Source organism: Kogia breviceps, chromosome 7 (assembly GCF_026419965.1).
Source record: "Kogia breviceps isolate mKogBre1 chromosome 7, mKogBre1 haplotype 1, whole genome shotgun sequence".
In the NCBI taxonomy this organism is placed as follows: Eukaryota; Metazoa; Chordata; class Mammalia; order Artiodactyla; family Physeteridae; genus Kogia; species Kogia breviceps.
In genome coordinates this window covers 113,272,847-113,287,226 of record NC_081316.1, presented here as the reverse complement: position 1 = coordinate 113,287,226, position 14,380 = coordinate 113,272,847, and the positions used below count along the sequence as shown (strand labels likewise).

Genomic DNA, 14,380 nt, shown 5'->3' with positions numbered 1-14,380 from the left:
GGAGTCGGGGGAGGAGGGCGGGGTCCGCGCAGGAGGGAGCGAGCTGTAGTGGTCTGCCACTGCCCCAGTCAGCGCCAGGCGTTGGAAACCCGGCCGGGGCGCTATCATGGTGAATGTTCGCCCGCGGCTGACCTTTGCTGAGCCAACAGCAGCGTGGGACTCTAAGCGGCAGCAATCTCCGTACTGATTCGAGTCCTACCTCTCCTACCCCACCACCCTCTCCCCAGACTATTCTCCTGGTGGTGAGGCAGGACCCCTCCACCCCGCTTCAAGCTCTCGTGCCCGCGTCCCCCCGAAATTTCCGCTTCTAGTTGCAAGATGTCAGAAAGGCTAGTGAATGGCATAGGAAAGTGGAGAGTCAGAATTGGTGAGTTTCATCTGACAAATGAATTCGAATGCGAAAGATGCAGAGAGGAAGTAAAGTTGTTCAAGCTCCAACTACCGTCCCTGTTACTAGATATCTGTGATGTTTCCACATACTGGCTTATTTTCATTTTAATTCTGATACGCGCCTCTTGGTAAAGCAATCCGGAGAAAACGGTTTCCCTTTCGGTACAACCTACACCTCCTACCTTCACTTGCATAATCCGGGATAGATTCTGTGCGCTAATGACTGCTAAATTTGGACAAAAGAACCAGATCCCCCACCCCACCCCCACCAGTTTTCTAACTGGAATCTTGCAGTTTCGATCAGCATCTCTAGAAAAACGCGCAAACAAAACCTAGTTATGATCTCTCCGTGGTGCTGAAGCAAGACTCCACATCCCTGTTCGGTCACTTGCGGACACCTCAGTCTTCTGTTTTGAGATTATCACATCCCTTTTCAGCCTTTCCATGTGGATTCTAACTGTAAATGTTTTTGGCTCTCAATGATAACTTTCTACTAATTTAAGTACGAATAAAATCAGATCAAGTTCTTTAATTTTAGTTTTCTATTATCTTAGCGCACTAGAAATTATCCTTTTATTCTAGTCCTACCGCAGGACCCAGACTCTGCCTTGTTGGAGGTGGACAAATGACTAGATTAGAAAACATTAGGCAGATTTCAGCGTCAAGCCTGCACTCCCGGCTCTTAGAACTACATTTCCCATGAAGATGGACTACATTTCCCATGAGGCCCCGGACGCGCGCGTAGAAGACGCAAAGGGACAGCTTCCTGTCTCGAGAGAAGCTGCGTGGCCGACGACCGGAAGGTAAATGTGGGGGTTTTGGGGTGGGTTATTTTCTGGGTTCTTCAAAGGGGAACGGGCAGATGGACAAACAGATGGACGTTTCTGTCTTTCCCTCTAAGCCCCTGTTCCCATACCTTGATCTTTTCAGGAAAGCGCTCCTTAGATCACGGAAATGGGAACTCGCTAAAGACCGTGTTTTTGTGTCTGGTGCTTCTTGGAGCACTTGTCAGAAACATGTAGCAGTAGGAGCTTCTTTAATTCGATTCCTTGAGGGCCCTGGGACTGCGGAGTGTAATCTCTTCTGCCTCAGTTAGAATTTTGTTTGCTCATAAAACGAAATATTTTATAAGCATAAAATATTTGCTCATAAAATATGAGGTCGGGATCCCACTAGTATGTGGGGTGGGCAGGCGTGGCAACGATTTTCAAATTGTTTGGGGGATGACTTTCCAGTATTAGTGATCACAGTGCGTGTTTCCTAATCCTTTGGCTGTTACCCCTGCTTACTTCTTTGGTTTAAAAGTTTATCGTGGGGAATGCTTTCTACTACTTCCACTGGTTACTAATATTTTCGAGACTAAACCTTTTTAACTTCAAAAAATACATCGAAAGTCTAGCGACGGCTGTTTTAATGTCTACAGTCAATGCTTAGCGCACGCACGAAATTCCTTTGTGGTAATTTGGTCGCCCCCCTCCAGTTATTACATGGCTGTTTGGGAACCACTGTGCTTCACCCGTCAGGAGTCCTCTTCCCCAAAATCTTATTACTCGCTTAACCCCTTTGGACTAGTTTTTCGGTTATATAAGGGGTTGAACTAGATAATCACTTCGGACTTTTTGATCCGGTAATATTGGGCTTTGATATATGAAGAGTAAATCATTGTTTTGCTGTAATTTGTATGTAAAAAGTGCCATGTGGCTTTTAACTTTTAAAAAAGAGAGGTTTAAATAAAAACTACCTTTAATCCCACCACCGAGTTAGGTGTGTTGATCTTTCCTTGCGCCTTGCGTGTGCAGTATGACTGAGATTGTACGGTACAGTCTGCAACTTGTTTGACCTAATTTGCATTTTTCTATTAGCTTACCATAGATTTCCAGTAACTAATAGTCTAACGTTTAATTACTTCACTGTTGTTGGGTAGTTTGCAGTTTTTACGTATTTGCAGTGAATGTATCCTACATATATCTTTGAGTCACTGATTCTTACTTTCCCTGATGAATGCCTAACAATGGAACTGGGTGAGTGACTGAATGAATGATGTCGCTCAAATATTAAGGAGAAAATGTATTTTAGCAGATAGTAATGGTCAAGGTCATTCATTTTTGTTACACAGCTGTTTTTTCCTAGAACAAGCAAGCTATTTCTGCTGTCACTCTTCTGGCTTAAATGCTAAAACTGACAACCTCCAGATTTTAGGTGTTTTTGGACCAGAAGCATCAGGAACAAATAGATCCAAGTTCAGGTGAGCTAAATTAGTGATTTGGTCTGTACTCTAATAGACCAGATTCATTTTGGTTATTATCTCTCCATCTGGTTCCAGCTGCTAGGAGTTTGAAGTTCTGTTGCAGAGTGGGAATAGCCTTCAAGTGACAGGCATAATTTCTAAGAAAATCTTAGTGGCAAATTATAAAAACAATGACATTCTAGAAGTAAGAAATGGAGGGCAATATATGCTGAAATAATTCTGAAACAAAACTTGGGTTAGAATCTTGCATGTCACACAGTGCTGTTATTGAGCATCTATTAAAAATTATTAAAAGTTAGCTGGATTTACTATATTCCTTTAGTAATGAAGGTTATCTACGTTGTTACCTTTCCTCCTTTAGGACTGTGTGTAAAGGGCAGGCTTTTGTTCATTCCCCTTGGCTCTCATTATTTAGGTAGTGAGAGTATGATGGGGAGTATGATTGGAAGCAGAATCGTAACCTAGGTTTTTGTTTGTTTGTTTGTTGTTTTTTGCGGTACGCGGGCCTCTCACTGCTGTGGCCTCCCCCGTTGCGGAGCACAGGCTCCGGACGCACAGGCTCAGCGGCCATGGCTCACGGGCCCAGCCGCTCCGCGGCATGTGGGATCTTCCCGAATCGGGGCACGAACCCGTGTCCCCTGCATCAGCAGGCGGACTCTCAACCACCGCGCCACCAGGGAAGCCCCATAACCTAGGTGTGAGATCATCTTTGGGAAGTATTTAAGTAAAAATAAGATCAAATTCACAAATTTCCAAAATTCTTTAATAGATAAGCTTACTGCCCAGCAACTTTAAACACACACTCATAAAAACAGCAACTCACATTGGCCAAAGGTAACAAGTTTATAAAACAGAAATAGTGCTGGCTTTGCTTACTAGTCTGACAAAACAGAAAGACCAGGTCTGTTTTTCTTTTTCTGGAATGTTTCCTCTTGCAATTGCTAGATATGAGTGGTAATTTGGAAGTTAAGTGGTATCCGATACCAATGTGACATACACCTAGGAAAGACCAGTGATGGGTGAAGTCTTTACTCTGTGTTCCATGATCTTTTGAGTTAGTTGTTTCTATTTAAGTAAAAGGAGAGAGGTTAAGAACCAGGTTATCCCAAACAATGCTGTGAAAGGAGAGACAGGTTAAAAAAAAAAAAAAAAGACTTAAGAAGGAGAAAGAGGGAAGGGAAGCTTCTTGGGCATCACACCATTTGCAAGGTCACAACGAACACCCCAACGAAGGGCAGATCGTTTCTTCTCAGTTGGTACTAGGTAATTGTTTGGAACATATATGTGCTGAGGCTTGGATTGGTGTTCTGCACGACAAAGCATCTGCTCTCGGACACCCCAGCGTAATTCCTTCCTATGATCTTCACCAGGTAACCGCATGGAGTCCCAGTCTCGTTTATATTCAAAATAGCGGGCTACCCGGTCTACCTTGCCCCGGTTTCGGCTCAACTGGTCCAGCCTTGGGAGAATAAAGGACTTGGGTCGGCTGGCAACGATCAGGTCTTGTTCATAAGCTGGAGGGCCCATTTCTTCTCTTCGTAGACAGCAGATGAGCTGATCTTGAGAAATTCCTTGGTATTCACGTGGTAGACTAAATTTTTGTGAAATATCAACTGGAGATTCCCTGTCATCCTGGAACTGCAGATTCATCAGCCTCTGTCTTAAGTCCCAGACATCCATGTCGCTTTCTGTACCAGACTCTGATTCACTGATGATGGACTCATCCGTCACTAATACTTCCCCACCTGGCTTTCGACGCAGTACCTTTCTCTTCATCACGGGCTTTCGGAGTCTTTGGGAGGCCTCTGAGACTGCTTCTGAAGAGGCATTGCTTTCTATATGTGGGTAATGCAATTGCACAGGAAGAGCAGGTCGCTTTCCTGGGGTTACTGAGGCTTTACTGTAGGGATCATATAGGATGGACTGGGCTGCTCTCCTGACATCTCCCTCACCCTGCACTGCAGAGATATGGGTAAAACCTGTAGCAGCTGCTAACATTCGTTCTTCTGGATCCATATTGGCCCATTTTTGTCCATCAGGTCCCACAAGTTCCTCCACTGCTTCCCCTACACTGTAGGACCTTCTGCAAGAGAAAACACCAATCAGTTTTCCAGTAATAAATTTCCAGCTCAAAAATGGTTCATTCCCTTCTTGTGTACTATTTTATAGCAGTGAAATGGAGAAAGAATGGCTAAGGCAGTCATAAGTAGAACAGCTAAGTAGATAGTAAAATACAGATTAGTACAGGCAGTATGGGAGCACTTTGGAGGGGCGTTAACTCAACTCGAGAGTGTATTAACCGCTTTCATTTCCACCGTCTGTTCTTACTCACTCCCACTTTTACTGCCTGGTAGTCTTGCCATCTTTAGTAGCTCCTAGGATAGGTGAGTTCAGGCATGAAAATAGCTCAAGAGGCTAATGATATGGGGCACAATACTTAATGTACATTATGTAACTTGTACTTAGAGGGACAATTTATGTATCCAGCACTGTTTTGTGTGCTTCACATTTATTAAATGCGCGTAATCCTCACAACTGTGGGATAGGTACTCTTAGTATCCCCTTTTCACAGATGAGTAACATAAAGCATTGAGAGATCAAACAGCCCAAGGTTACACAGCTAGTAAGTGGTGGAGCTGGAATTCTAACTCAGGCAGTCTGGATTCAGAGTTCTTGCTTTTAACCATGAGAGTGATTTAATTCAAACAACCATCACAAAAGCAGTCATATAAATGCATACACTCCGTATGCTTAAGAAACAACACACCTTCAGCTGCCAAGCTAACTATGTTCATCCCAACAGCCTGTCACTGAATTAACTTTTAGTACCCAAACCAACCAAATACCCAACGCCAGTTTCCTGACTGGATCTAGAATAAGTATCTACTGCCCACTATTTCCTGTGTCTCTACTATTTTTCTTCTTAAGCTGAAAAACTAATACATATACATGTAGTTTAAAGCAAGGACTCCCCACCTCACACCACCCAAACCAAGTTTCACTCTCAAAGGCAACTTCTTATAATTTCTCCAGTAATTTTCCATATTCATATGTACTTTTATACCATAAAGGAACATATTATACAACTCTTCTGAACCTTAAAGATAGTCTTGGTGATCCAGCTGTTTCAGTACATGTGGACATACTTCATTTTGTTTAAAGGTACATGGAATTCCAGTGTGTGGATGTACCATAATTTATTCATCCTGTCCCTGACTGATTTTAGACTTAGTCTTTAGTTCTTAAAAACGAATGTTACAACAAATATCTTGTAAGTTTTTGCATACTTGTGCAAGCATATGTGTATGTTAAATTTCTAGAAATGGAATAGGTGGGTCAAAAGGGATGTATGTGCTCAATTTTGATAGCTGTTGCTTGATGCCCTGTAAAGAAGTTGTACTGTGTATTCCAGATCTTGTTTCTCCTTCCTGTCTCCAAGGTGGTATACTATCAAACCCTCTCCTCTTTGCCATCAGTTTGGTAAAGAAAACACTTCTCATATAAATTGGCATTTATTTAAATTGAGTAAATTTGAGCATCTTTTCATACATTTACAAGCTTTTTTTCCCTTTTGTATGAAATGCTTTTATCCATTTACCTCTCAGGTTGTTGGATTTTTTTCTTGTTGATCTTTATATTAAAACTGATTTATATATTCATGGAATACATACCATCTTTACATTTTTCTTGCCAGTTTGTTACTTACCTTCTGACTTTCTGCTGGTAGAAACATATTTTTAGGTAGTCACATTCTTTTGGTTTTCTACAGTTTCTGGGTTTCTACAGTGCCTTACTTATAAATGCCTTTCCTACTTCAACAAGATTATAAGAAAGTTATCTCATGTTTTCTTCTAGTACTTTTATAGTTTCATTTTTTACATTTAAACTTTTCATCTACCATAGATACAGAAACTCACAGAGCAAAAAACTAAATGAGCTACCTGGACTTAGATAACCTACTCAGCCTTAGAACAGATGTGGAGATGATATTCTTTAACTAAAGTAACCATCAGTCAAAGGTTGTCTAGTACTGTCCCAGTATTATAGATATAGTACAGTTGTCCTCAGATTATTGCAATATGCCAGAAATTTCAACAGTGATATCTAAATTATATTATCTAGAGTGACTTTTAACTGCTAGAGGTACAGAAATCTTTTATCAGGACATGCATTAAATTTGACTTAAAGATCTTGATGCTTAATTACCTTCTTTCTGCCATCAAAACTGCTTAAAGTAGGAAAATCTTGACTCCAGATTCTACTTCCAATATGAAGTACAATCACTGACAAGTTTCTTCCATCAAGCCAGCTCTTACTGTACCACCTTTAAGACGGAACTGAGTATTAGATAGAACATACAAGCCACTAATTTTACCTGAAATATTGGAAAGCACTAGAAACTTGGGAGTAGACATAAATATTCCATATAAACAGATCTTATGATTGGAAAGATGAAACAAATATAATGAGAAGTCAAAAGGAAATGTTTTAGGGGAAAAAAAATCAATAACATCCGTCCTCAGTCATCTCAGCTCATGAAGAAGAGAGAAATGAAATCTACATATTCCGTAAATTCTGACTACTCTTAATGCTAGCTGAATATTTTTTTCATGCTACTTTCCCTTTCCACTGTGAACTGGCCAGACAGGATGGAAAATAATAGTAGCTGGATGATCAACCCATAACAAAGCTAATGCTTGTATCCCTGGGCAGAATCAAAAGTCCATATCCTTTAGGCATCAAATGAAATCTTAGATACTATTTGAACATAATGGAATGATACTGACATCACCAAAGCAATCAGCACTAAAATTGTACCTCTTTACTCTCTTTTCAGATAGGGTGGATCTCTATGATTTGTTTATTCCTGAGGTTGTCTTACCATGGCTGAAAATGACATAGAAAGAATCCAGACTGAGAAACTCCTAAAAAGAGTGCAAGAACTGGAGAAGGAGGTACAGAGACTTAAAAAAGAACAGGCCAACAACAAGGACTCAAACGTTATAGAAAATTCTTCAGGAGCTGTAAAAGCTAAGCGTGCATTTGACTTCAGCGCTCACGGTCGAAGACACGTAGCCCTAAAGATAGCCTATCTGGGCTGGGGATATCAGGGCTTTGCCAGTCAGGAAAACACAAACAATACAATAGAAGAGAAACTGTTTGAGGCTCTAACCAAGACTCGACTAGTAGAAAACAGACAGACATCCAACTATCACCGGTGTGGGCGAACAGACAAAGGAGTTAGTGCCTTTGGACAGGTAAGGGCCATTGTACTGTTCCACAAAGCGAGCAATACCAATATATTCTAGGTGTACATACTGAAGATTCATATTATTTGTATCCGTAAAACAATCTTTCTCTAATTCCACAGGTGATTTCTCTTGACCTACGTTCTCACTTTCCAAAGGGCAGGGACTCAGAGGATTTTAATTTAAAAGATGAAGTCAACGATGCGGCTGTAGAGATCCGTTATACCCACATTCTCAATCGGGTGCTCCCTCCAGACATCCGTGTACTGGCCTGGGCTCCCGTAGAACCTAGCTTCAGTGCTAGGTTCAGCTGTCTTGAGAGGACCTACCGCTATTTCTTCCCTTGTGCTGACTTAGACATTGTAACCATGAACTATGCAGCTCAGAAGTACGTTGGCACACATGATTTTAGGAACTTATGTAAAATGGATGTAGCCAATGGGGTGATTAATTTTCAGAGGACTATTCTGTCTGCTCAAGTGCAGCTAGTAGGCCAGAGCCTGGCTGAGGAGAGATGGCAAGAACCCTTTCAGTTATGTCAGTTTGAAGTGATTGGCCAGGCATTCCTTTACCATCAAGTCCGCTGTATGATGGCTATCCTTTTTCTGATTGGCCAAGGAATGGAGAAGCCAGAGGTTATCGATGAGCTGCTGAACATAGAGAAAAATCCCCAGAAGCCTCAATACAGGTAAGTTTTTAAAAAATGAAACAAGGAAACACCCAGACCCCCAAAACAAAACAGCTATTGCCCTGAGATATGTAAGAATATATTTTAAAATATTCTTCCTCTCCCCACCATTGTCTAAATAACTAAGTCTCTGATTCTGCCTTCATGAAGCTTTTACTCTTAACTTATAGAATGTTATGAACATGTAGCAGGGAGTGGTATCTTTTAATTTTCTTCTGTTACTGTTCTATCCCTTTCGTAAGAAACCGGTGTTTGGACCAGGCCCTTTAAATAATTTTATAGCATTATGGTGGAGCTGAGTCAGCTCACTTCTAGGTGACTTGTTACCACTGAAATTTAATGTAGACCAAGCCTAACTAGTTGATCCGTGGTTTGCTGCCTTTTTCTTTTTTTAATTATTAAGTTGTTCAAGGTTAGGAATGGTGTTTTATTTTCTTAACTATTAGATACTCAATACTGACAAAGTTTTCCCCCTCCTTTTAACCCAATTAATCCTGTTTTTTTAAGAATTGTTGGATGGCTGCTATGTATTCTCATACTCTGTTTCTTCTCTCTTTCTCTCTAGTATGGCTGTAGAATTTCCTTTAGTCTTGTATGACTGTAAGTTTGAAAATATTAAGTGGATCTATGACCGGGAAGTTCAGGAGTTCAATGTTACCCACCTTCAGCAACTATGGGCTAATCATGCTGTTAAAACTCAGATGTTGTATAGTATGCTACAAGGACTGGACTCTGTTGCGGTACCCTGTAGGACAGGTATGACAGGGAACCAAAGTTATACAGGGTTATGGCGGAGGGAGATTCACATAAAGTTTGGAGGGGATTCTATTGTGGTAAAGTATCCATGTAATGCTTGATTGTATACATTATAGGACCAAAGATGGATGGAATGATAGAATGGAGAAATGTTAAGCCCTCTGTCATAAAGCAGACCAGTGCCTTTGTAGAAGGAGTGAAAATGCGCACTTATAAGCCCCTAATGGATCGTCCTAAATGCCAAGGATTAGAATCCCGGATCCAGCATTTTGTACGTAGGGGACGCATTGAGCACACACATTTATTCCATGACAAAGAAACAAAAGCCAAAAGGGACTGTAATGACACACAAGAGGAAGAAAATACTATCTTGGAGAAACCAACAAAGAGAGTTTGTGTTGATACAGAAATTAAAAGCATCATTTAACCATAGAGAACTCACCAAGATCTAGGAGGCAACAAAAAACCATTAGGCTAAAGAAGTTCTTCCTTGAATAAGAAAGAATTTAAACATTCTTTCATTCCTGTTCAAGAGAATTAGAGATGGAAGAAGCAAAAAGTAATTTTAAAATGGACATATATTTATATACACCTGGAAACCTGTGCCTTGTGTTCAAATTCATTAAAGCCAGATCCTGCAAGTGTCTGATTTGTTGTGCTGTCCTTTTTTGTGTGTGTGTGTGTGGTACGCGGGCCTCACTGTTGTGGCCTCTCCCATTGTGGAGCACAGGCTCCAGACGCACAGGCTCAGCGGCCATGGCTCACGGGCCCAGTCGCTCCGCAGCATGTGGGATCTTCCTGGACCGGGGCACGAACCCGTGTCCCCTGCATCGGCAAGCGGACTCTCAACCACTGCGCCACCAGGGAAGCCCTTTGATCTCTTTTAAAAATAAATTTATTTATTTATTTTTGGCTGCATTGGGTCTTCATTGCTGCATGCAGGCTTTCTATAGCTGCAGCAAGTGGGGGCTACTCTTCGTTGCAGTACATATGCTTCTTACTGTGGTGGCTTCTCTTGTTGCGGAGCACGGGCTCTAGGTGTGCGGGCTCAGTAGCTGTGGCTCGTGGGCTCAGTAGTGGCACATGGGCTTAGTTGCTCCGTGGCATGCAGGATCTTCCTGGACCAGGGATCGAACCCATGTCCTTAACCACTGCGCCACCAGGGAAGTCCAGGTTTGATCTTAAGTGAAATTCCTTCAAGGTTAACTAGGTTGTATTATCAAATCTAGAAGAATAAGGATCTAATGACATTACTTTGGGTAGTTAAAACAGAAAAACTCAGGGCAATCATCACAGATAAAGCAAATCAGAAGTCCCAAAATATAACTTTGAAGAATTACTTCATTTATCTGTATTGTACAATACATTGTATAAATTCCAGTCAGACTGATGGTAGGGACTAAATGAATGTGAGGAGTAAGGTAGGGCTTAGCTTTTTCTTTCTTCACTGGAAAGATGGAAGGAATTATTTCAACAGGTTGTGAAGTTTAAATGAGATTTTATATATATATGTTTTTATATATATTACATATGTAATATATAAAACATAATATGAGTATATATATTATATTATAAATAAAATGGTGCTTTGTGAGAAGTATTACACCATTCATTTCAATGTTCATGCAATACAAAACTACCTACTAAAAAGATAAACACAGAACAGAGGAAAGTAGGGACAGAAATGGAACAGGACTCTGGGCTGGAATGGGCTGGAAGAATTCCAATACTAAAGCGCAAAAGAGATTTTTTTTTACGGCATGTGTAGTATACTATACTATGATTAACATGTTTTCTTTGCAGTTAAATTATTGCACAGTTTTTCTTTCTCGAATGTATGAAGAAGATAGATGTTTGCAAATAATAAAATATAAAATTTAATAAGGTCCACAAGTAGGTGTCAGTTTTTTCTCTTTCTTTTTAATATAAAGACCTGATAATCCTTTCTCCTTACTTTCTCCTTACTTAGGGGGAAACTTTCACATAGAAGCTAGCACAGCTTGTATTTTGTAGATAAATACAGATGATATTGACCAAAATACCCAACAGTACCTTCTGGTCAAAATCTTAAGCAATTCAGTGTCCCATGTTTACCTAGTTGCAAGTGAAAGGATTTTGAGGGTGGAAGGAAGGATTTTAAATTGGAATAGCAGGTCTGGATGACTAGTTAGATTCTAAACTTTGCTGGGAGGCTATTGCAGATTTAGAACAAATTTCTCTACCTCTCAGAAGGAAAGCATGCAGCTTCAAGAACGAAAGTATTAGAACAAAAGAAAACAAAACACCCTAAAAAAGACAACCATAATCCAAAGAGACAACAAACTAGTGGAAATACTGTAACAGGTTCAAAATCACTAATTCAAATTCCTATTAGAAAGCTATTAAAAGGTACAAACACCAGCAGAATAGGGAAAAGACAGATGATTTACTGAAGAAATAATAACTAATAAATATAGAAAAAGATGTTTCATCTCATTAATAATGCAAATAAAACATTAAGCTATCCTTCTAGATTAGTAAGACTTTTCAGTACCCAGTGCTGGCTGGAGCGTGGAGAAATAAGTACTCTTACTGTGTACTATGTGTGGGGGGAGGGTGCAGAGGGGAGATGACAGTTTTTCTAGAGGACACTTTGGCATTATGAATCATTATTTAAAATGTACCATAATTTCTAAGCCACAATACGTTTCCAAAAAATTATTCTAAGGAGATAGACTGGACTAGAACGCAAACATGTACATGTACAAGTAACCACTACCATGCTATTTTCTGTTGATGAAGAAACTGGAAAAACAAATGTCCATCATTAGGGGAAAGGTTAAATAATACGTGGTATAGTAGAGCCATACAAGAAATAACATGCACCCATTAAAAATGATAATGCAGGGACTTCCCTGGTGGTTCAGTGGCTAAGACTCTGCGCACCCAATGCAGGGGGCCTGGGTTCCAGCCCTGGTCGGGTAACTAGATCCCAGAGGCCGCAACTAAGAGTTCGCATGCCACAATGAAGATCCCGCGTGCCACAACTAAGACCTGGTGCGGCCAAATAAAGAAATAAATCTTTTTAAAAACTGATAATGCATATCTACATTTGGCATGGATCAAATCACTTATTCCTAAACTATTAGGGACTAAATAAGGCATAATCTGCTTTTAAAATGAATATACTTTGTTATATTCAAAATACACAATTATATAAAAACAAATACATTTTCCAATCATGTAAATATATACTCATAATGAATACCTCTTAAGTAAACCCAAATATGAACACGGATTTTTTTTTTTTGATCTGTGGCTGATGAAATCTCGAGTATTTTCTTCCTTTTAAAATATGTACTTAACAGTGCTTGGATTTATTTCTACAAATACTGAGATTGTATACTTTTTATAACCAGAAAAAAAAAAGTTGTTTTTCTTTCTTCATTTTGGGGCAGGACTATAGGATTCTTCAATTTTACACGCTATCCTAACTCATTAGGGAAAGAGCTTCTCGCACTGTGACATCCGGAGGTTCACAAAAGGTGAAACTAGAGGGGGAGAAGGCTTTTCTCCCTTCACGACGACAACAAAGACCAGAGTCTGCACCAGCTGGCCCGGGGCGTGGTTATTGTCTCAGACGCTCACGGACTCCAGGGAAGCCGGTTGCCCCGCGGGCACCGGTCCCGCCGCCCACAGGCCCCTCGGCCCCGTCCGCCTCGCAGAGCGGCGACCACGAGGGTGCTCGCCGCTGCAGGCGCCGGGCCGGCAGTGGACCGGCAGCTGGCGCACATCGTGACCTTGAAGGGTCGAACGCGCCAGGGGCACGCACGGCGCCGCTCACCCGTGCCTCCGCAGGCCGCACACCTGGGCTCGGCGGGAGCGTCAAGGCTCCGTACGGCGCGCTGGAGAGACCGGCAGCCAGGGGAGAGAAACTCCAATGCCACGTTACTCAGAACCTGACCTCTCCACATCTGTGGGCGGGCGGGCGGCCCTGGGGAGCCCATGCACCATCTCTCTCAGCTTTCTTCCGCTTACCGGTCCAGCGGACGTTCACTGGCCGCACCGAGTCCCGCCGCCCCGCTAGCGTAGTACCGCAGGTTTCGGTTAGCGTTCCACAGCTCGCGCAGGCGCAGGGCTCGCAAACGCGCCCAGGCTGCCGTTAACAGCCCGGCCGCCCAGATTTAAACCCGAAGAGCGAACGGCCCCCTAGGCCCCGCCCTCCTCCTTCCTATTGGCCCAGAGGGTGAACGTCTTCCAAGTGTACATTCCGATTGGTGCCTATTTTCTCTTGGCCCGCCCCCATGGGCGGGAGGAGGCCTGGGACTCCTGGCTTGGATTCGCTAGGGCCGCCACCCGCGTAACCCGGAACCGTCGCGGCGTCGCTTTTAGGTGTCCCTGAAGGGGAGGAGAGGACTCTCAAGCCTCGGTTAACAGCGAGGTAGCTGGATTTGGGGAGAGGTGTTCTAAACGTTCCGTCCACCTCAGGGGAATCAGTCTCCTCCCTTCGCTGCTCCGGCGGCTGCGGGGCTGCGAGACATCGGGGAGGGCAGTTCTCAGAGCCGGGTTGGAGCCACTTCCCTCGGCCCCGCCTCTTGCCTCCTGACGGTCGCCCTGGAGTCTGATATGCGCAGGTTCCCTATAAAGACCGGACGCGCGTCCGCAGAGAGTACTTCCCGTGGTTTCCGAGGCTCTCTGATTTGACCCATTGCTGTGTCTCCAACCCTTGCCAACGTGACTGTCAAACCGCTCCTGCCACTCCAACCTCCTTGGGTGAACGAGGCCTCGCTTGTGGTTTTCCTCTGGAATGCTCCCGCCTACTCCCTTCGCGTAATCTTACCCTTAAATTTGTTTTGTTTTGTTTACGTACCTGGGGGAAAAGGTCTCGTGCTTTGGGAGTTGCTGACGGTGAGACCTAGAAAAGAAAAAGGGTAGAGGTCTTCACAACTCATTGTCCTCATCACTGCCCTGCAGCCTAACTAAAGCAACTTGTCCTCCTCGTCCTGAGCGTTCTGTACCCCACCTCACAACAAATAGGAAAGTGACAAATTTAATGTACACTATTAAATT

At 42.5% G+C, this 14,380-nt stretch overlaps 2 protein-coding genes across 7 annotated transcripts; one reads left to right on the top strand and one right to left on the bottom strand.

Annotated features, from left to right (window-relative positions):
* The first annotated feature begins 3 nt into the window (after nucleotides 1-3).
* Nucleotides 4-9,980, top strand: PUS3 (pseudouridine synthase 3). Of its 3 annotated transcripts, none has more exons than XM_059068658.2 (6): nucleotides 67-1,193; nucleotides 2,507-2,635; nucleotides 7,476-7,896; nucleotides 8,010-8,575; nucleotides 9,141-9,331; nucleotides 9,448-9,980. In XM_059068658.2, the coding sequence occupies exons 3-6, from the start codon at nucleotides 7,522-7,524 to the stop codon at nucleotides 9,756-9,758; spliced, it is 1,443 nt and encodes a 480-aa protein (XP_058924641.1). In that variant the 5' UTR covers nucleotides 67-1,193; nucleotides 2,507-2,635; nucleotides 7,476-7,521; the 3' UTR covers nucleotides 9,759-9,980. The 3 variants fall into 3 exon arrangements, with proteins under 3 accessions (XP_058924642.1, XP_058924641.1, XP_066895357.1); XM_067039256.1 differs by having other exon boundaries at nucleotides 1,142-1,193; nucleotides 2,521-2,635; XM_059068659.2 differs by lacking the exon at nucleotides 2,507-2,635 and having other exon boundaries at nucleotides 4-1,193.
* Nucleotides 3,380-13,916, bottom strand: HYLS1 (HYLS1 centriolar and ciliogenesis associated). Of its 4 annotated transcripts, none has more exons than XM_059068661.2 (3): nucleotides 13,349-13,916; nucleotides 6,845-6,962; nucleotides 3,380-4,721 (listed from the first exon to the last, which is right to left on the bottom strand). In XM_059068661.2, the coding sequence occupies exons 2-3, from the start codon at nucleotides 6,856-6,858 to the stop codon at nucleotides 3,794-3,796; spliced, it is 942 nt and encodes a 313-aa protein (XP_058924644.1). In that variant the 5' UTR covers nucleotides 6,859-6,962; nucleotides 13,349-13,916; the 3' UTR covers nucleotides 3,380-3,793. The 4 variants fall into 4 exon arrangements, with proteins under 4 accessions (XP_058924644.1, XP_066895359.1, XP_066895358.1 ...); XM_067039258.1 differs by having other exon boundaries at nucleotides 3,380-4,718; nucleotides 13,349-13,474; XM_067039257.1 differs by having other exon boundaries at nucleotides 13,155-13,468.
* Between the last annotated feature and the right edge of the window lie 464 nt (nucleotides 13,917-14,380).